The sequence below is a fragment of the Arvicola amphibius genome, chromosome 2 (assembly GCF_903992535.2).
Source record: "Arvicola amphibius chromosome 2, mArvAmp1.2, whole genome shotgun sequence".
NCBI classification, from domain to species: domain Eukaryota; kingdom Metazoa; phylum Chordata; class Mammalia; order Rodentia; family Cricetidae; genus Arvicola; species Arvicola amphibius.
This window is the reverse complement of record NC_052048.2, coordinates 25,246,541-25,261,563: the sequence shown is the minus strand read 5'-3', so window position 1 is coordinate 25,261,563 and position 15,023 is coordinate 25,246,541. Positions and strand designations below refer to the sequence as shown.

General features: G+C 41.4%; 1 protein-coding gene across 3 annotated transcripts; it reads left to right on the top strand.

Moving 5' to 3' along the window:
- The first annotated feature begins 1,237 nt into the window (after positions 1-1,237).
- Positions 1,238-14,698, top strand: LOC119808188 (C-type lectin domain family 6 member A-like). 3 transcript variants are annotated; one of them, XM_038320583.1, is made up of 6 exons: positions 1,238-1,262; positions 2,008-2,097; positions 3,401-3,502; positions 7,582-7,733; positions 12,510-12,625; positions 14,557-14,698. In XM_038320583.1, the coding sequence occupies exons 1-6, from the start codon at positions 1,238-1,240 to the stop codon at positions 14,696-14,698; spliced, it is 627 nt and encodes a 208-aa protein (XP_038176511.1). The 3 variants fall into 3 exon arrangements, with proteins under 3 accessions (XP_038176511.1, XP_038176512.1, XP_038176513.1); XM_038320584.1 differs by lacking the exon at positions 2,008-2,097; XM_038320585.1 differs by lacking the exon at positions 3,401-3,502.
- Positions 14,699-15,023: the final 325 nt, after the last annotated feature.

Genomic DNA, 15,023 nt, shown 5'->3' with positions numbered 1-15,023 from the left:
AAACATTAATTTTCCCTCCATAACATCTTCACCCCAAAGCAATGATTCTTTTATTATTGATTAACAAAGATTTAAGAAAGCCAAGTATATTTCAGCCAGTTCCTTTAGTAGTAGCCGGCAACTGTTTGTGGTTTTAGATTCCTATCATATTTCTACTCTACAACAACTTTAAATAAGTGGCCAGCAAACCCTCTATTTCTTTACACAAAATAGGGTCATTTAATCTCCTCTCACAATTTTGCTTTTTCAAGGGGCGTACTGAAACCTGTGATTGATTCTCTAAGTTACATGGCCAAGGAATGCGGGCCTCACCTTGGGTGCAGGGACTTGATTGCTTTCTTCGATCAGCAGCTTGTTTACCCACAGGCAGAATTCACAGGTCTACAAAGCACGAAACTTCCTTGTTCTCATTTTCCACCTTCCGCACATCTCACGTCTAACAAAAGGGAAGGTGACTTCTAGCCTATCTTTGCCCCCCCCCCCTTTTTGTATCACTTATTGGAGCAACTGGCAGAATAACTGAAACCATTTTCCCAGTCATCTTCACTGTCTTAGCCACCTGGCTCTTCTAGTTTAATTAAATCACAGACCTAACTAACCATAATTGCTCTCTTAAGAGTCATCTTCATTGTGGTCTGAAGTAAATGACCCAGTGAGACGTGTGATTTTCCCACGAAACAATCACACTATGTTAGATACGGTGGGACCCTTTCACACAGCAACCACAACAGGCCAAATACAGCAGCAAGCAGGAGGAAGCACAGCAGGATGGAGGGTCATTCTGGGAACAATCCTCCCAGGGCTTTCCCTCTCCACAGTCTTCATCGCAGCTTTGCTATTGGATGAACTCCACAAGCTCCACCTCAGACCGCAGCTCCTCTGACATGGCCACCGACAGAGAAGAAACATTTAACTTAAATAAGGCTTCTAGATAAATTTCTTTTGAGGTGGGAGAAATTTCTTCATTAGGAACTGAGAAAATGATGACCATATTCTTGTCAGAGTTTTCAGGAACAATTTTAGGCATGTTTCTCAATTTCCTCTTTCCCATGTCTTCAAATCACTGAGAAGCAGTTCAGCCTGTGACTTCTTCTTTGTGTACCCAGCGTTGGCCACCTCTGGGTCATCTAGCTCAGAGCTTGTGGGGGTTGACGCTGAGCTCTGGCCAGGTCTCCGAGACAGACCTTGCAGAGACAGATACATGAAGTCCTTGACCTGCTGAACATAAACCTAAACAATGGTGCAGGAAAGACAGGCCCAAGGTAGAGGTGAGCATTCCTTTCTCAGAAGGAGGAGAAGAAGACAGTGGGAGTGTGTGGCAGACAATGGGCAGGCTGAAGTGATGGAATGGACCAAGACAGCAAGAAACCAAATATTGTAAGGGGCTGTCAAAAGACAGGACATCAATGGGACAGTGTGATACTTACAGAAGTGGAAGAACAATAGAATTGCAGGTGTCTGAGGGTGAATTTTTCTCCGTGTGTGTGTGTGTGTGTGTGTATGTGCATGTGTGTAGATATATGTGTGTATGTATATGTGTATGTGCATGTGTGTAGATATATGTGTGTATGCATGTGTGTATGTGCGTGTGTACAGATGTATGTGTGTATATGTGTGTATGTATGTGCGTGTGTACAGATGTATGTGTGTATATGTGTGTATGTATGTGCGTGTGTACAGATGTATGTGTGTATATGTGTATATGTATGTGTGTATGTAGATGTGTATTTGTGTGTGTATGTGTATGTAGACGTATGTGTGTATGTAGATGTGTATTGAGTGTGTATATGTGTGTATGTAGATGTGTATGTGTGTGTGTGTAGATGTGTGTATGTGTATGTGTGTGTGTGTGTGTGTGTGTGTGCTTCAGAGCTGACTTGGTTATTTATTATGGAGCTTTGACAGCTTTTTCCTGCTCTAAGTGTGTAATTATTCTGAGCATTTGTTGGGCTTTTCATGGCTCTAACCTTGGCCTCAAAGTGAGCACATCTGCTTGCTACCTGACAGGGAAGGGAGTCTACTGGTCCTTGAGACTCTGGTCGGCTGCTATGGTTTCCTTTCTACTCCTCAGTGCCTGTTTCGTCCTGAGCTGTGTGGGTAAGTTCTGTACTGATGTGGCATCTCTTTGGGGCACTTTCTTGTTTCTGCTCTGCAGAGACTCCTTTTGCCCATTAACTGATCAAACCTTGCATGCAATACCATGTTTTTCTTGATTTCTCTCCTTTACTTTTTCTTTCCATCTTCTGACCACCAAGGCTTCACCTGGCTGTGTTAGCACATGTTTACAGCCATCATCTGTGGCAGTGCCTTCCAGTATTGGGTTCACCAGCAGTCACATTCTCTGGTCACATCTCTCTGTTGGGAGCACAACTCCAGTGGATGTCATAATGTTGGCAGTTGGGAGTCCTTGATTCATATGGGTTGCCCCCCCCCTTAATATGAGAGGAAAAAGCAGTCAAATTAAATGATGAAGATTGAAGAAATAAAATAATTCTTCCCTGTTTTATCTGCCCACAAAACTGCACCTGACGTCTATTGTGTGAGAAGTTTTGATGATGTTCCTTGCGATCTGCAGTCTGCTTCTCTGTTTGCTATGGAGATGATCACAGCCGTTACTGCACAGTCCAGGAGGGAGTGGGAGGGACGTATGCCATGTGCTGCTTCTTGTCTGCAGTCTGCTCCGAGTGAGACAAACATCCCGCTCTTGCAAAAGCAGGGCTTGCTCTAACCAGCACAGCCAAGTCTAAGAGGGTGGGCCCTGGTGGTTAAGGATCATTATTTTGTCAAGAAGAAACTGAAATTCAAGACCCAAAGCATGAACTAGAAAGGTAAAAACGTTTGCTTAAAATATTGAAGAAAATCTGTTTTTTTTTTGTTGTTAAATTGTTTAATGGGCACACCATGAACAAAATGTTAACTTTAAAAAATAAATTTTATTTATTCATTGAAATTTTGTTCTTATTTACAATGTATCTTGATCATATCCACCCCACTTAAAAATCTCCAGATTCTTGAAGTAGACTACCTGCTCAGGAATGGTTAGGATATGGTAACATACCCCCTGGTCTTGCCTCGAAGTTGTTCAAACAAAGGGGACCAGACATTGGTGAGCCAATAGATAACTACACAGGACTTGTGGAAGTTCCCTGATACAGGGGTTTGTGTTTTGTTGATGTAGAAGATGAAATTTCTGTTCCAGAAAATAAAGCTGATGCTATAGTTGGGGAGAGGGAAAAACGAGGAGCTGTAGAAACAAGCAATAATTGACTCTGGTCTTCAGTGGGTTTGCACAGAGAAGGGGAGCAGGGAGGTAGAGTGGAAATACACCAGCCTGGCCCAAGGAGGGGACTGAGGCTCTAGGGCTGACTGTGTGGATACTCATCACCTTCTTTCTTCACAGTGACTTACCGGTTTGTGATGGACAAGCCCTATACAAGACTGTCTGAACTTCACACATACCATTCCAGTCTCAGCTGCTTCAGTGAAGGGACGTGGGTGTCAGGTGAAGAGTCACAATATTTCCGGGGGGGGGAGGGAGGGACGGAGGGAGGGAGGGAGAGAGGGGAAGGGGGAGGGAGAGGGGGAGGGGCAGGGGGAGGAGGAGGGGGAGAGGGGGAGAGAGAGAGAGAGAGAGAGAGAGAGAGAGAGAGAGAGAGAGAGAGAGAGAGAGAGAGAGAGAGAGAGAGAAAGAGAGAGAGAGAGAGAATTCCTAGGATTGAGCTTGAGGTTTATTTAATATATATTGTGTGTGTGTGTGTGTGACTTGCATGCTATCAAGATTTCTCTAAACTTACATGTTCAGTTCAGGTTCTGAATACATCCAGGAAACAATTCAATTCAATTCCCAGGCATCTTGATTTTGTGAAACATTATCAAACACAATACACATTTTGTCCAGTAAAGTCTGGAAGTCATAACTATTCCCATGAGTTTTACATTCAATGTATAAAATTCTCTTTGATATTTCTGTTTCCCAATTAATGCTATCCACCTCCATTTCAAATACCATCTTTATTACTAGAATAACTGAGTCAGGCTGAGCCTGCCCTTGCCCAAAACACACAAATACCAAATTCATCCATGGAGAATTGGGAGTCATCATTGAGTATTGTATCTGCCTTACCTATGTGTGATGAAGGATGCAATGACAGTAATGTGCTCATCTGTAGTTTTCCCTATGGACTCAATCATAATACATAAAAGAAACACCTTCTAGACAGGTGACAGGGTCCTGTCTCTAAAACCTATTTACTCACCATGCCACTTTTGTGGAGAAATCTGTGAGAAGTGAAAACAGCAAAAACCCCTCATACGACTAGGAGGCACTGCGATTTTCCCTCTTAGTTATTGGTCAGAATATGTTGCATGGCAATACAAAAGTGTTGCCAGATTCTCCTGGCTTTGCCTTTCTTAGCATATTGGAGTTTTGGTGGGGGGTGTCAAATGTCTATAGAGCTGATTCGTTCCTGAGGAAAATAACTCCGGTGAGGATAGTCTGTCTCCTATTTTTTGGAGACACACAATAACAGCTCATATATCTGATTTGATACAGCCCTTCACATATATCCCAGGAAGGGTTGTGTACTTTGAATTCTAATTGGTTTTAATAACAAAAACCCTGAGTCAGATATAGGGCCAAATGCTGGAAGATCAGAGAAGCAGAACAGCGAGGCGCTAGTTGTTACCTCTACCGAATCCTCAGACCAAATGGGTGATCCTGGCTCTAGGAATCTTCAGAACGTGTTGAGCTCCTGTCTCCTCCTGCCCTATATTTCTTCCTCTCCCCAGGCACAGCCTTTCCTGTCTGCACCTTCCTAGTGCTGGTATTAAAGGCATGTGACTCCCAAGTGCTGGAATTAAAGGTGTCAGCTGTCACTGCCTGTCTCTGTCTCTCTTTCAGACTAGATCAATCTTGCGTGGCCTTGAACTCACAGAGATCCGTCTGTCTCTGTCTTCAGGGTGCGGGGTTAAAGGTGTGTGCCAGCACTGCCTGGCCTCTATGGCTAACTTGCACTCTGGTCTTCAGACAAGCCTTATTTGTTAGATCACAAACAAAATCTCACCACAGGCTTGGACTCCTTAGACAGCCCAAACTGGCTCGTTCTCACCACCCTCGTGGTTCAGCCTCCTGTGTGCAGGGATTACAGATGTGCAGAAGCACACCAGGCTGCAGCTGCAGTTTCAAAGCAAGACTTCCTTGAAAGGGGAAGTGGGCACTTCACCTTTAGAGGGCTCTGAAACGAGACAGAAGTGGATTTTAATGGTAAACTTTGTGTCCATTCATAAACACATCCCCTAAGCATATCTAGCTTAAAATTATGGTCAGTCAGGCTCGTTGGTATAATTTATTCTATGTGTAGATAAATTTATGTGATGAAATTATTTTATATAATCACAGTATCCAGAAATAAAAATAACAGACATTTTGACAATGCTCTTTTGAACTGATATGACTTAAAAAAAACTCAAAGCAAAAATGTTTTTATTTTGTCATTCATGGTGATGCATGCTTATAATTCTAGCCCTTGAGAGACAGAGGTAGAGAACTTCCTGTGGCTCTGGCTTCAGTCTGGTCTACCCAGAGAGCTCCAGAGCTACATAGTGAGATTCTGTCTCAAAGAAAAAAAATTAACTGGGTGTATCAGCCTGAGCAGAGAACTGTGGTCTATTAGAGTCTGCAGAACATCCATTCAGACCCTTCTGGCTTTTAGAGTCTTCAATGAGAAGCTGAGTGTTATTCTAATGGGTCTGCCTTTATATGTTACTTGGTCTTTTCCCCTTGTAGCTTTTAATATTCTTTCTTTGCTCTGTATGTTTGGCATTTTGATCACTATGTATCATGAGGACTACCATCTCTGATCCAGTCTGTTTGGGGATCTGTTGTCCTTCTTCAGGTTGGAGACATTTTCTTCTGTGATTTTGCTGAAAATGTTTTCTGTGCCTTTGACCTGGATTTCTTTTCTTTCTTCTCATCCTATTATTCAAAGACTTGGTCTTTCCCACAGGATCCCACATTTCCTAGATGTTTTGTGCCTGCTTTTTTTTTTTTTTTAGATTTAAGATTTTCTTTTACTGAGGTATCTGCTTACCTCTTCTACCTTGTCTCTAGTGCCTGAGAGTTTCTCTTCTATGTCATGTGCTCTGTTGGAGAGGTTTATTTCTGAGGTTTTGTTTGACTTCCTGAGATACACATTTCCAGTTTTGTCTCTGGGTTTTACTTAGTGATTCTATTTTACTTTCATGTTGTATGTTGTTTTTGTTATTTTATTCACCATGTGTGTTTTTACAGACTTCAAACTCAATGGTAATTTTTTGTCTCATATTGCTTTATTGGTGAACGCACCCCTCACGGTCCTGACTTTCTTTCTCATGTTCTCCCTCCTTCTGCTCCTCATCAGGACCTTGGGAGCTCAGTCTGGTGCTCCAATGTGGGGCTCAGTCATTTTCTTCATCTATCGCCAGGTGGAGGTTCTATGGTGATATGCAAGAAATTCATCAGTATGGCTATAGGAACTGGCCTTTTAGGCTCCCTCTCCTCAGCTGCCCAAGGAACTAGCTGGGGGCATCTCCCTGGAAACCCGGGAACCCCTCTAGAGTCAAGTCTCTTGACAACCCTCAGATGGCTCCCTTAATTAAGATATATTTAGGCATTTAAAAAATCTTACTGGTCTTTTGCTTGTATTATGGTTTCCAACTTTTTTGCTTGTTTTTCTTTATTTTTTTCAAGACAGGGTTTCTCTGTATAGATTTGGTGCCTATTCTGGAACTCGCTCTGTAGACCAGGCTAGCCTTGAACTCACAGAGATCTATCTGTCTTTGCCTCCCGAGTGCCGGGATTAAAGGTGTATGCTACCACCAACCAGTCAATTTTGTGACTTTTTTTATGGGTTTTTCTCTGCTTCTTATGACTATGTGTGTCTCCGTATGTGTGTGTTTCTTATGTTTTTCTTCTATTTTAAATTCTGTCCTTTAAGAAAAATTGCCTATTTCTAAAAAAAAAAGAGGGAACATTGGTGTGGAGTTGGATGAGTAGGGAGAATCTGGGAGGAGATGGGAGAAGAAACCGTGTTCAGAATATATTGTGTGAAAAATTATTTTCAATTAAAAATTAAAAGCAGAAATGAAAATTATCTCATAAAGACCACAAAAATGCCCACTTTGGCCACAGTAAAAGACTAATTGGGAAATATACTTTGTCTTCTCTGGTTCACTCCTGCCCTGTGTGAGTACTAAGGCAAATGTTTGGATGCTTGAGTTAGAGCATGGGCCTATGCTCTGCACTCTTAACAACCAATAAGGGATGGTTAAGCTCTCAAATATTTGATATTGGATAAAAATTAGTAAGAAGTAGCAATAAGGAGCAATTATTCTGAGTTAAGTACTGTTCAAAATGCTTTGGAGGTACTATGTGATTAAATCACCCATGAGGTCTCAACATCAATTCCATGACCGCAAATGATACATTCAGAGAATAGTAAATACTGTAATTATGAGAAAGCAACACTGGCGAGCAGCCGCAGATCCCTGGGGTTGTGTAGAACACGTCTCCTTAATCTTATTCGTCTTGCCTTGTGGTCACAGAAAAAGTTTGGGGTTGTTGCCCAAGTCACTGGAAGTCATTTGGCTCCAGCTGTTACCACATTTCTACCGATAAGAACATCTGGAACATCAGCGAGCAGAAATGCATTAAGATGGGGGCTCATTTGGTGGTGATCAACACTGAAGCTGAGCAGGTAGCTCTTTCTCATTTGTCTTAGCCTTTTAATTGTAGGGAAATATAGCCAAATACGCTAAACTTGATCATTCTTAGATTTATCATTACTTATTAGTTAATTTTCCCCAACCAAATCATTGTTTTCCCTCCCTTCCTCCTCTCTTCCCAGTCCCCCCCCCCACAACCTTCTCTCTTCACCCACCCCCATCCACTCCTCTTTTCTCTTCAGAAAAGGGTGGGTCTCCCACATATATCAGCCAGCCATGGCATATCAAGTTGCTATAAGACTAGACACTTTCTCTCCTATTAAGGCTGCACAAGATAACCCAACAAAGGGTCCCAAAATCAGGTAAGAGTCAGAGACAGCCCTGCTCCCACTGATAGGAGTCGCACAAGAAGACCAAGCTATAACTATAACACACATGGAGAAGGAATGGCTAATAGTTATTAGTATGGTCACCCCATTACAGAAAATCCTCTAGAACTTTTTGCTTTTCAATATTGGAAGTCCTTGAACAAAGACCCTCCACTTCCCATTTCATAAAGGCTCTGGCAATCACTCCTCTGCTTCCTGCTTTTTATGAGTTTGATTACTCTAGATTCTTCATGTAAGTGAATTCATGTATTATTATTGTGTGTTCCTGCACGCATGCATGCGTGTGTGTGTGTGTGTGTGTGTGTGTGTGTGTGTGTGTGAGAGAGAGAGAGAGAGAGAGAGAGAGAGAGAGAGAGAGAGAGAGAGAGAGTATGTGTAGTTTATTTAATTTGACATGGTATCTTCAAGGTTCATCCATGTCATAAGACATGACAAAATTTTCTGGTTTGAATATTCCACTATATGTATATTTCCTTTTTTGTTTTTTATGATTTTCCCTAGGTAACCTAAGGTGTGACTGACTGAAAAAAATGCATGTATTTCCAATGTGCAATGTGATTATTTGCTTTATGTGTGCATTGTGAATTGAATGCTCAAATCCATTATATATGTGTGTGGTAAGAGCACCTAAAAAATGTGGTAATTTTCCCTCCCTTCCCAGAGTGGTTCTCATATAGATTGCTCCCATTCCATGGTGGTTATGAATGGCTCAGTGAATACAGTTGTGTAAATATCTCTTTAGATCCTGATTACTTAAGAAAGTATTTATTGTTTCACAGTTTCATTCATATATAATGTTCTTTGATCAAAATGCCCCTCGTCATTTTCTCTTATCCCCTTCCTCTCCCACTGTATCCCCTCTTCTTTACAAACTTCCCCTCTATCTTATGTGTGTGTGTGTGTGTGTGAGAGAGAGAGAGAGAGAGAGAGAGAGAGACAGAGAGACAGAGAGACAGAAACAGACAGACAAACAGACAGACTCATATTTCAGTAGGGTTGCCTGCATGATCATGGGTGTGCAGCCACCTCTGAGAAACATGACTCTTTTTATACTGGCAACTATTAAATGCCAGAACTGTAGTGAGGAAGCAAACAGGGCCTATGGGTTAAAGGAAGATGTGAGAATTAACCAATAAGAGGCTACAGATAATGGGCCAGGCAGTGTTTAATAGAATACAGTTTCCGTGTAATTATTTCGGGTGTAAAGCTAGCCGGTGGCCGGGTGGCCGGACGCAGCCCCGCCGCTTCATTCTACACAGATCCTGCACGGCTAGCTTTACACCCTAAAAAACAACACACAAATTGTATTCTTCTAATCACTGCTTGGCCCATTAGTTCTAGCCTCTTCTTGGCTAACTCTCATATCTTGACTAACCCATATCTAATAATCTGTATGCCACCACGAGATCGTGGCTTACCGGGAAAGATTCAGCATGTCAGACCTGGCAGCTGGCTCCATGGCGTCTGTCTCAGAGAGGAGAGGCATGGCATCTGCCTGAGGCATCTGCCTCACTTCCCTTCTTCCCAGCATCCTGTTCTGTCTACTCCACCCACCTATGTTCTGACCTATCAGGCCAAGCAGTTTTTTTTATTAATTAACCAATGAAACAGCAGATAGATAGAAACACTGCTACATCACAGAGCTTCTCAGGAAGGGGTCTTAGCCCTCGCACACCCATGATGAAACATTGGCGGGCCCAGTCTTGTAGGTAGGTGTCTTTCACAGGTAGCCATTGCTGCTGTGAGTTCGAGCTCTCGTGTTCTTTTCTCTCTCTCATGTTCACTGAGCTTGAGGTGTGGTGTAGATGTCCTGTTGACGAGCACTGACCAGTTTTGAGTCTCAGAATTGATCATCATCACTGTAAAGAGGAGCTCTCTGAAGCCCCTGTGGCCTTCCTGTTCACATCTTATAAGGAAGCATCTCTGACAAAACACCAGGATTTTTGTTGAATAACTTGCGGAGCTGCTATGCCCCTGAAGGTTAACTCTCTTCAAACTCTATTTAAAAAGTGTATTTTTAATGGACTTACACAACAACAGGTTTCCACATGACTTTTTCATCCTTCCTTGGTTTTCGCTAACCCTCTCCCATTCATGCATCTCTGTAGTGATAGCTGTGGGCCACTTCCTGCCCTGCTCCCGGCCACCTGGCTAGCTTATGCCCCGAAATAACAACACACAAACTGTATTCATTTAAACACTGCCTGGCCCATTAGAAGACACACCTACATCACATCTCCCTCATCATCTAAGACACGCTCACTCAAACTTTTGCATTCCCAGTATTTACTCCATCTGCTTTCATAGCACCTCATTCCTGCTCTCCCTCCTCCTTTAAGGCATTCCCTCCCTTCCCCACTAATGGCCCCTTTCTACTTTCTGGAACTCTACAGATACTCTAAACACACAAATCTAAAAGTTCCCAGATGGGGTCTTCGTGGAGATAGAACATTTGGTGTTTATCTTCCTGGGCCTAGGTCACCTCAGTAGTTCTCCCCCACTCCATTAATTCACCTACAAATCTCACAATTGTACTTCCTTTACAGTTCCATAGCGTCCACGCACCTCCTTCTCATTGCCCATTTTCGGTTGATGGACATCTATCCCAATCCCGTTTCTCACTACTGTTCATCGAGCAGTAACGAACATGGGCGAGTAAACATCTCTGTAATAGAGCCCTCCGGGTGCGTGCCCAGCAGTGATGTCCTTGAGTCACGTGGTGCTTCTAGTTTTAGCATCTTGAGAAACCTCCGTACTCATTCCTACAGGAGTTGCATCGGTTTGCACTCACATTACCAATAAGTATTTCTCTTTCCCCATATCCTTGTCTTCGTTGTCATTTGTTTGCTTGATTGCCACTACTCTGACTGAGACAATTCTAAATCCCAAACTAGTTCTAATTTGCATTTCCCTGGTGATTAATGATGCACACTTGGAATATGATAATTTTGTACAGGAGTACACTGTATTGTAGCCTTTCCATCCTTATCTGTTCCTGAGTCCTTCTGTTGAACATCTTTTAATATTTCTGTTGGCCATTTGTATATTTTCTTTGGTACAATGTCAGTTCAATATTCCCCACTTTAATTTTATTATTTCTTTTACTTTTGTTACTTTATAGGTATCCTTTATTTATTTTGGATATTAGTCCCTTTCCAGAGATATGGCTTGCAAATGTCTTCTCCAGTATCATTGGCTGCTCTTATACTTGCTGATCTTTTCTTTATTGTGAAAAAAAACCTTTTTGGTTTGATGTATTCCTTTGTCTATTTTTATTTCGTTGCTTGTTCTTTTGGCATCATGTTCCAGAATGCCTTGCTAACTTCAATGCAATGAAGCCCTCACCTGGGATTTTCTATTTAGAGTTCCCAAATTTGCACTGCTCATTTAGGTCTTTGAATCACCTTGAATTGACTTCTGCATAGAGTATGAGGGAAAGGATGAGAGTCATTCTTTTCCCACAGCCTTTATTCTCAGCACTTATGTTAAAGCCTCTGTCCTTTTCCCATCATGTGACCTTTAGTCAGAGATCATTTGCCTGTATGTATGAGTTTCCTTATGCACTCCAGGAGAAAGGAGTCTCTCCACTTGAGTGCTCTTTGATTTCCTTAGTCAATGTCTTTCAGTTTTCAGAATACATTGTTTTGCTTCCTGAGTGAGTTGTCCTCTGGGTTAAGCTTATTCTTAGATATTTTGTTCTTTTTGATGCTACTGGAAAGAGTCATTCTCTTACCTGCTTGATTCTCTTACCTTACTTGATTTTGTTATTGTTGTTGCTATTGTTGGTACAAAGAAATGGTGTTGATTTTGTATCCTGCAACCTTGCTTAATTTGATAAGGACCCATTGATGTTCAAAGGCCTGAGAACCAGGGGAGTTAGAAGACTATCTCTGCCCGAGCAGACAAGCAGGAAGCGAAATGAGAGGAACTCCTGTTTGCTTTGACTTTCATTCTCTTTAGGCTGTCAGTGTTTAGATGATCCCTGCCCCTGCTGGAGGGCAAGCTAGCTTACTGAGCTCACAGATGCTGTAGCCAACTGTTTGTGGAAACACATTGCAGATATACCCAGAAATGATGTTTTAATCATCATTTAGCCTTAGCCTTGCCAGGTAGAGACATAGAATCTAGTATCACAACATTTAAGCATGTAACATTTTAAAAGAGATTGTAATATAAATTATTCTCATGGGATTTGAGATGATACTTTTACTTGGTGAAGAATGAATGATGAGGGTTCCTAGGCTAGGGCCTCCTGGCCTTGCAGCAGTGCTTGTCATTTTGGTTCCTGTGCTGTTGGGTCAGATGGCCATCATTTCTCTGGTGTTTTCTTCTGTTTCGTCTGGCTGTGAGGGCTGTAAAGAATGCTCACCCTGATCAGAATGGGCCTTCCCAATCATTAACTCTTGATCACCCATACAGAGTTTCATCATCCAACAACTGAATACGTCGATTACTTACTTCCTGGGGCTTTCTGATCCACAAGGTAACAACAAATGGCAATGGATCGATAATACTCCTTGCAGTCAAAATGTCAGGTGAGTGCAGTCCTAGCTTAATGAACCACTGGAATTATTTACACTGAAAATTGAGGAAAAATTTGCTAGCTGTGACTATTAATACTAATAATTATAACAGATTAAGTTTACTAAATAATCTAGAATTTCATGAAACTTCTCTTTTAGGAACTCATTTTACATATGAAATATTGAATAATAACTTCCTCAAGATCAATAGATCAATAAAATGAGAAACTGCATTTAAAATAACTGAATCAGAATTATGACAAACACATCAGAATAATTATACAATAATACTTTTGATAAGTTACCTTATTTTATTCTCATGTAATCTGTGAGTTACTTTGAAGCCCTTACTAAATTTATTTCTTTTTTATGATTTCCATTTTTATACATGAATCATTTGAAATCAAAAGATATTAAATTTCTTGATCAGGGTCTGTGGTAAGGAGGCTGCTTGTTCATTTCCCAACTGCTGAGACTCCTGAAATAACCACACAGAAACTATATTAATTAAATCACTGCTTGGCCAATTACTTAAGCATATTGCTAGTTAGCTCTTACATCTAGAATCAACCCATCTCTATTATTTTATACTTTACCACAAGGCTTGTGGCCTACTGGCAAGGTTTCAGCACATCTGTCTCTGGCAACAGCTCCATGGCTTCTCTCTGACTCAGCCTCCTTTCTCCCAGCATTCAGTTTAGTTTTCCCCATCTAGCTCTACTCTACCCTATCAGGTCAAGCCAGTTCCTTTATTAATTAACCAATCATATTCACAGCATATAGAGGGGAATCCCACATCAAGGGTCAAAGTAAATTAGAAGTTAAACAAGTATTTTATTTATATTCCTTTTTTGCCTTTTATTAAACATAGATTTTTTTCTCATACAATATAATTTGAATATAATTTCCCCTCTCTTTACTCCTTCACATTCCTCTATACCTCCTTTCCCATCTGTATCCATTAGAAAAGAACATGTTTCTAGGATATAACATTAGAACATAACAGAGTAAATATAATAAAATTAAACCATTGATTGAAGTTGGACAATTCAAGCCAACAGAAAAATAAGAGCCTCAAGAGAAGACACAAGAATCAGAGACCTATTCTTATACACATTCATAAAAAATCCCATACAAGTACTAAACTGAAATCTATTGTACATATGCAGAGGGCTTAGTGCAGACCCTGCAGGCCCTGTGCATGTTACTTCAGAACTCCATGACTTCATATGCATTTTGATCATGTTGATTTAGAGGCCTTTGTTCTCCAGTGTCCTCCATCCCCTCTGTCTCCCACATTGGGTTCCCTGAGCTCAGAGTGGAAGAATTTGATGGAGACATTTAGAGCTGTGTGGTCCAAGGTCTCTCTCTGGCTAATGTCTTGCTGTTGATTTGTATATTTGTTCCCATCCGAAGCATCTCTGATGGTGGCTGAATAAAGCCCTGATCTACGAGTACAACAAAATATTGCTAGGAGTCATTTTATGGTTACATATATTTTTAAGAGCACTAGTATTTGGTTTTACCTTAGTTACAAAATAATTTTAATTCCAAAAGTAAGGCCCACTCCCTGCTTCTATCCCCTCTATAGTCTTCAAAGGGGGCAGTTAACTCACATTCAGAGTTAGGAAGCTGATGTAAAAAGGCAGCTTCTATATATGCCAAAAAAAGTACTTTTGCCAATTTATATCATGATGAGGGATTTGTGAAGAAGAGAAAGTAAATATTGGATTGCAGGGGAAAGGTCAAAGTATAGCACATCCAAAAAAAAATACATGTAAAGCTGCCTGTTTGGGGCCTTTTAGAAATGGGTTGTGTGAGAAAGAGGAGGAAATGCTGGGGTCTTCTCTCACCCACGCTCTGTTCCATTCAACGTCGAACTCCGCTGTTCAGGCAAACGCTATGCACGCACAGAGGAGTTACTTCTGTTTTGTTTCATGCAGGTTCTGGCACCTAGATGAGCCCAACCTTCCCGAAGAGAGATGTGCTTCCGTAGTTCATTGGGGTACGGGATGGGGCTGGAATGACGTTTTCTGTGAGAGTAAATATAACTCAATATGTGAAATGAAGAAGACTTACCTCTGAGCGGCATTTTATTCATTTATACCTTTAGAGTGGCTTGGAACGAACACGTGACTGTAGTCATTCTTTTTCTAGATGTTTCTCTTCACTGATGACAGATGGGTCCTTCCTCTCTGTGATGGTTAGGGTTTTGTCAAATGGACACAAACTAGAATCACCTAGGAAGAGGGACCCCCAGCTAAGGAATTGCCCCATCAGGCTGACTTGTCAGCATGTCTGTGGGGCATTTTCTTGATTGATGATTGTTGTAAGAGGGTCCAGTGGTCATGGGTGGTGTAAGAAAGTAAGCTGAGAAAGGCATGGCTAGCAAGCCAGTAGGCATCCTCCC

What these genes read in the sequence shown, in the direction of transcription:
- LOC119808188 (XM_038320583.1), top strand. Translation starts at nt 1,238, where the DNA reads ATGGTGCAGGAAAGACAGGCCCAAG. An exon ending in TTTCGTCCTGAGCTGTGTGG is followed by an intron (nt 2,098 to 3,400) that starts GTAAGTTCTGTA and finishes CTTTCTTCACAG; the next exon opens with TGACTTACCGGTTTGTGATG. An exon ending in CCTTGCAGTCAAAATGTCAG is followed by an intron (nt 12,626 to 14,556) that starts GTGAGTGCAGTC and finishes TGTTTCATGCAG; the next exon opens with GTTCTGGCACCTAGATGAGC.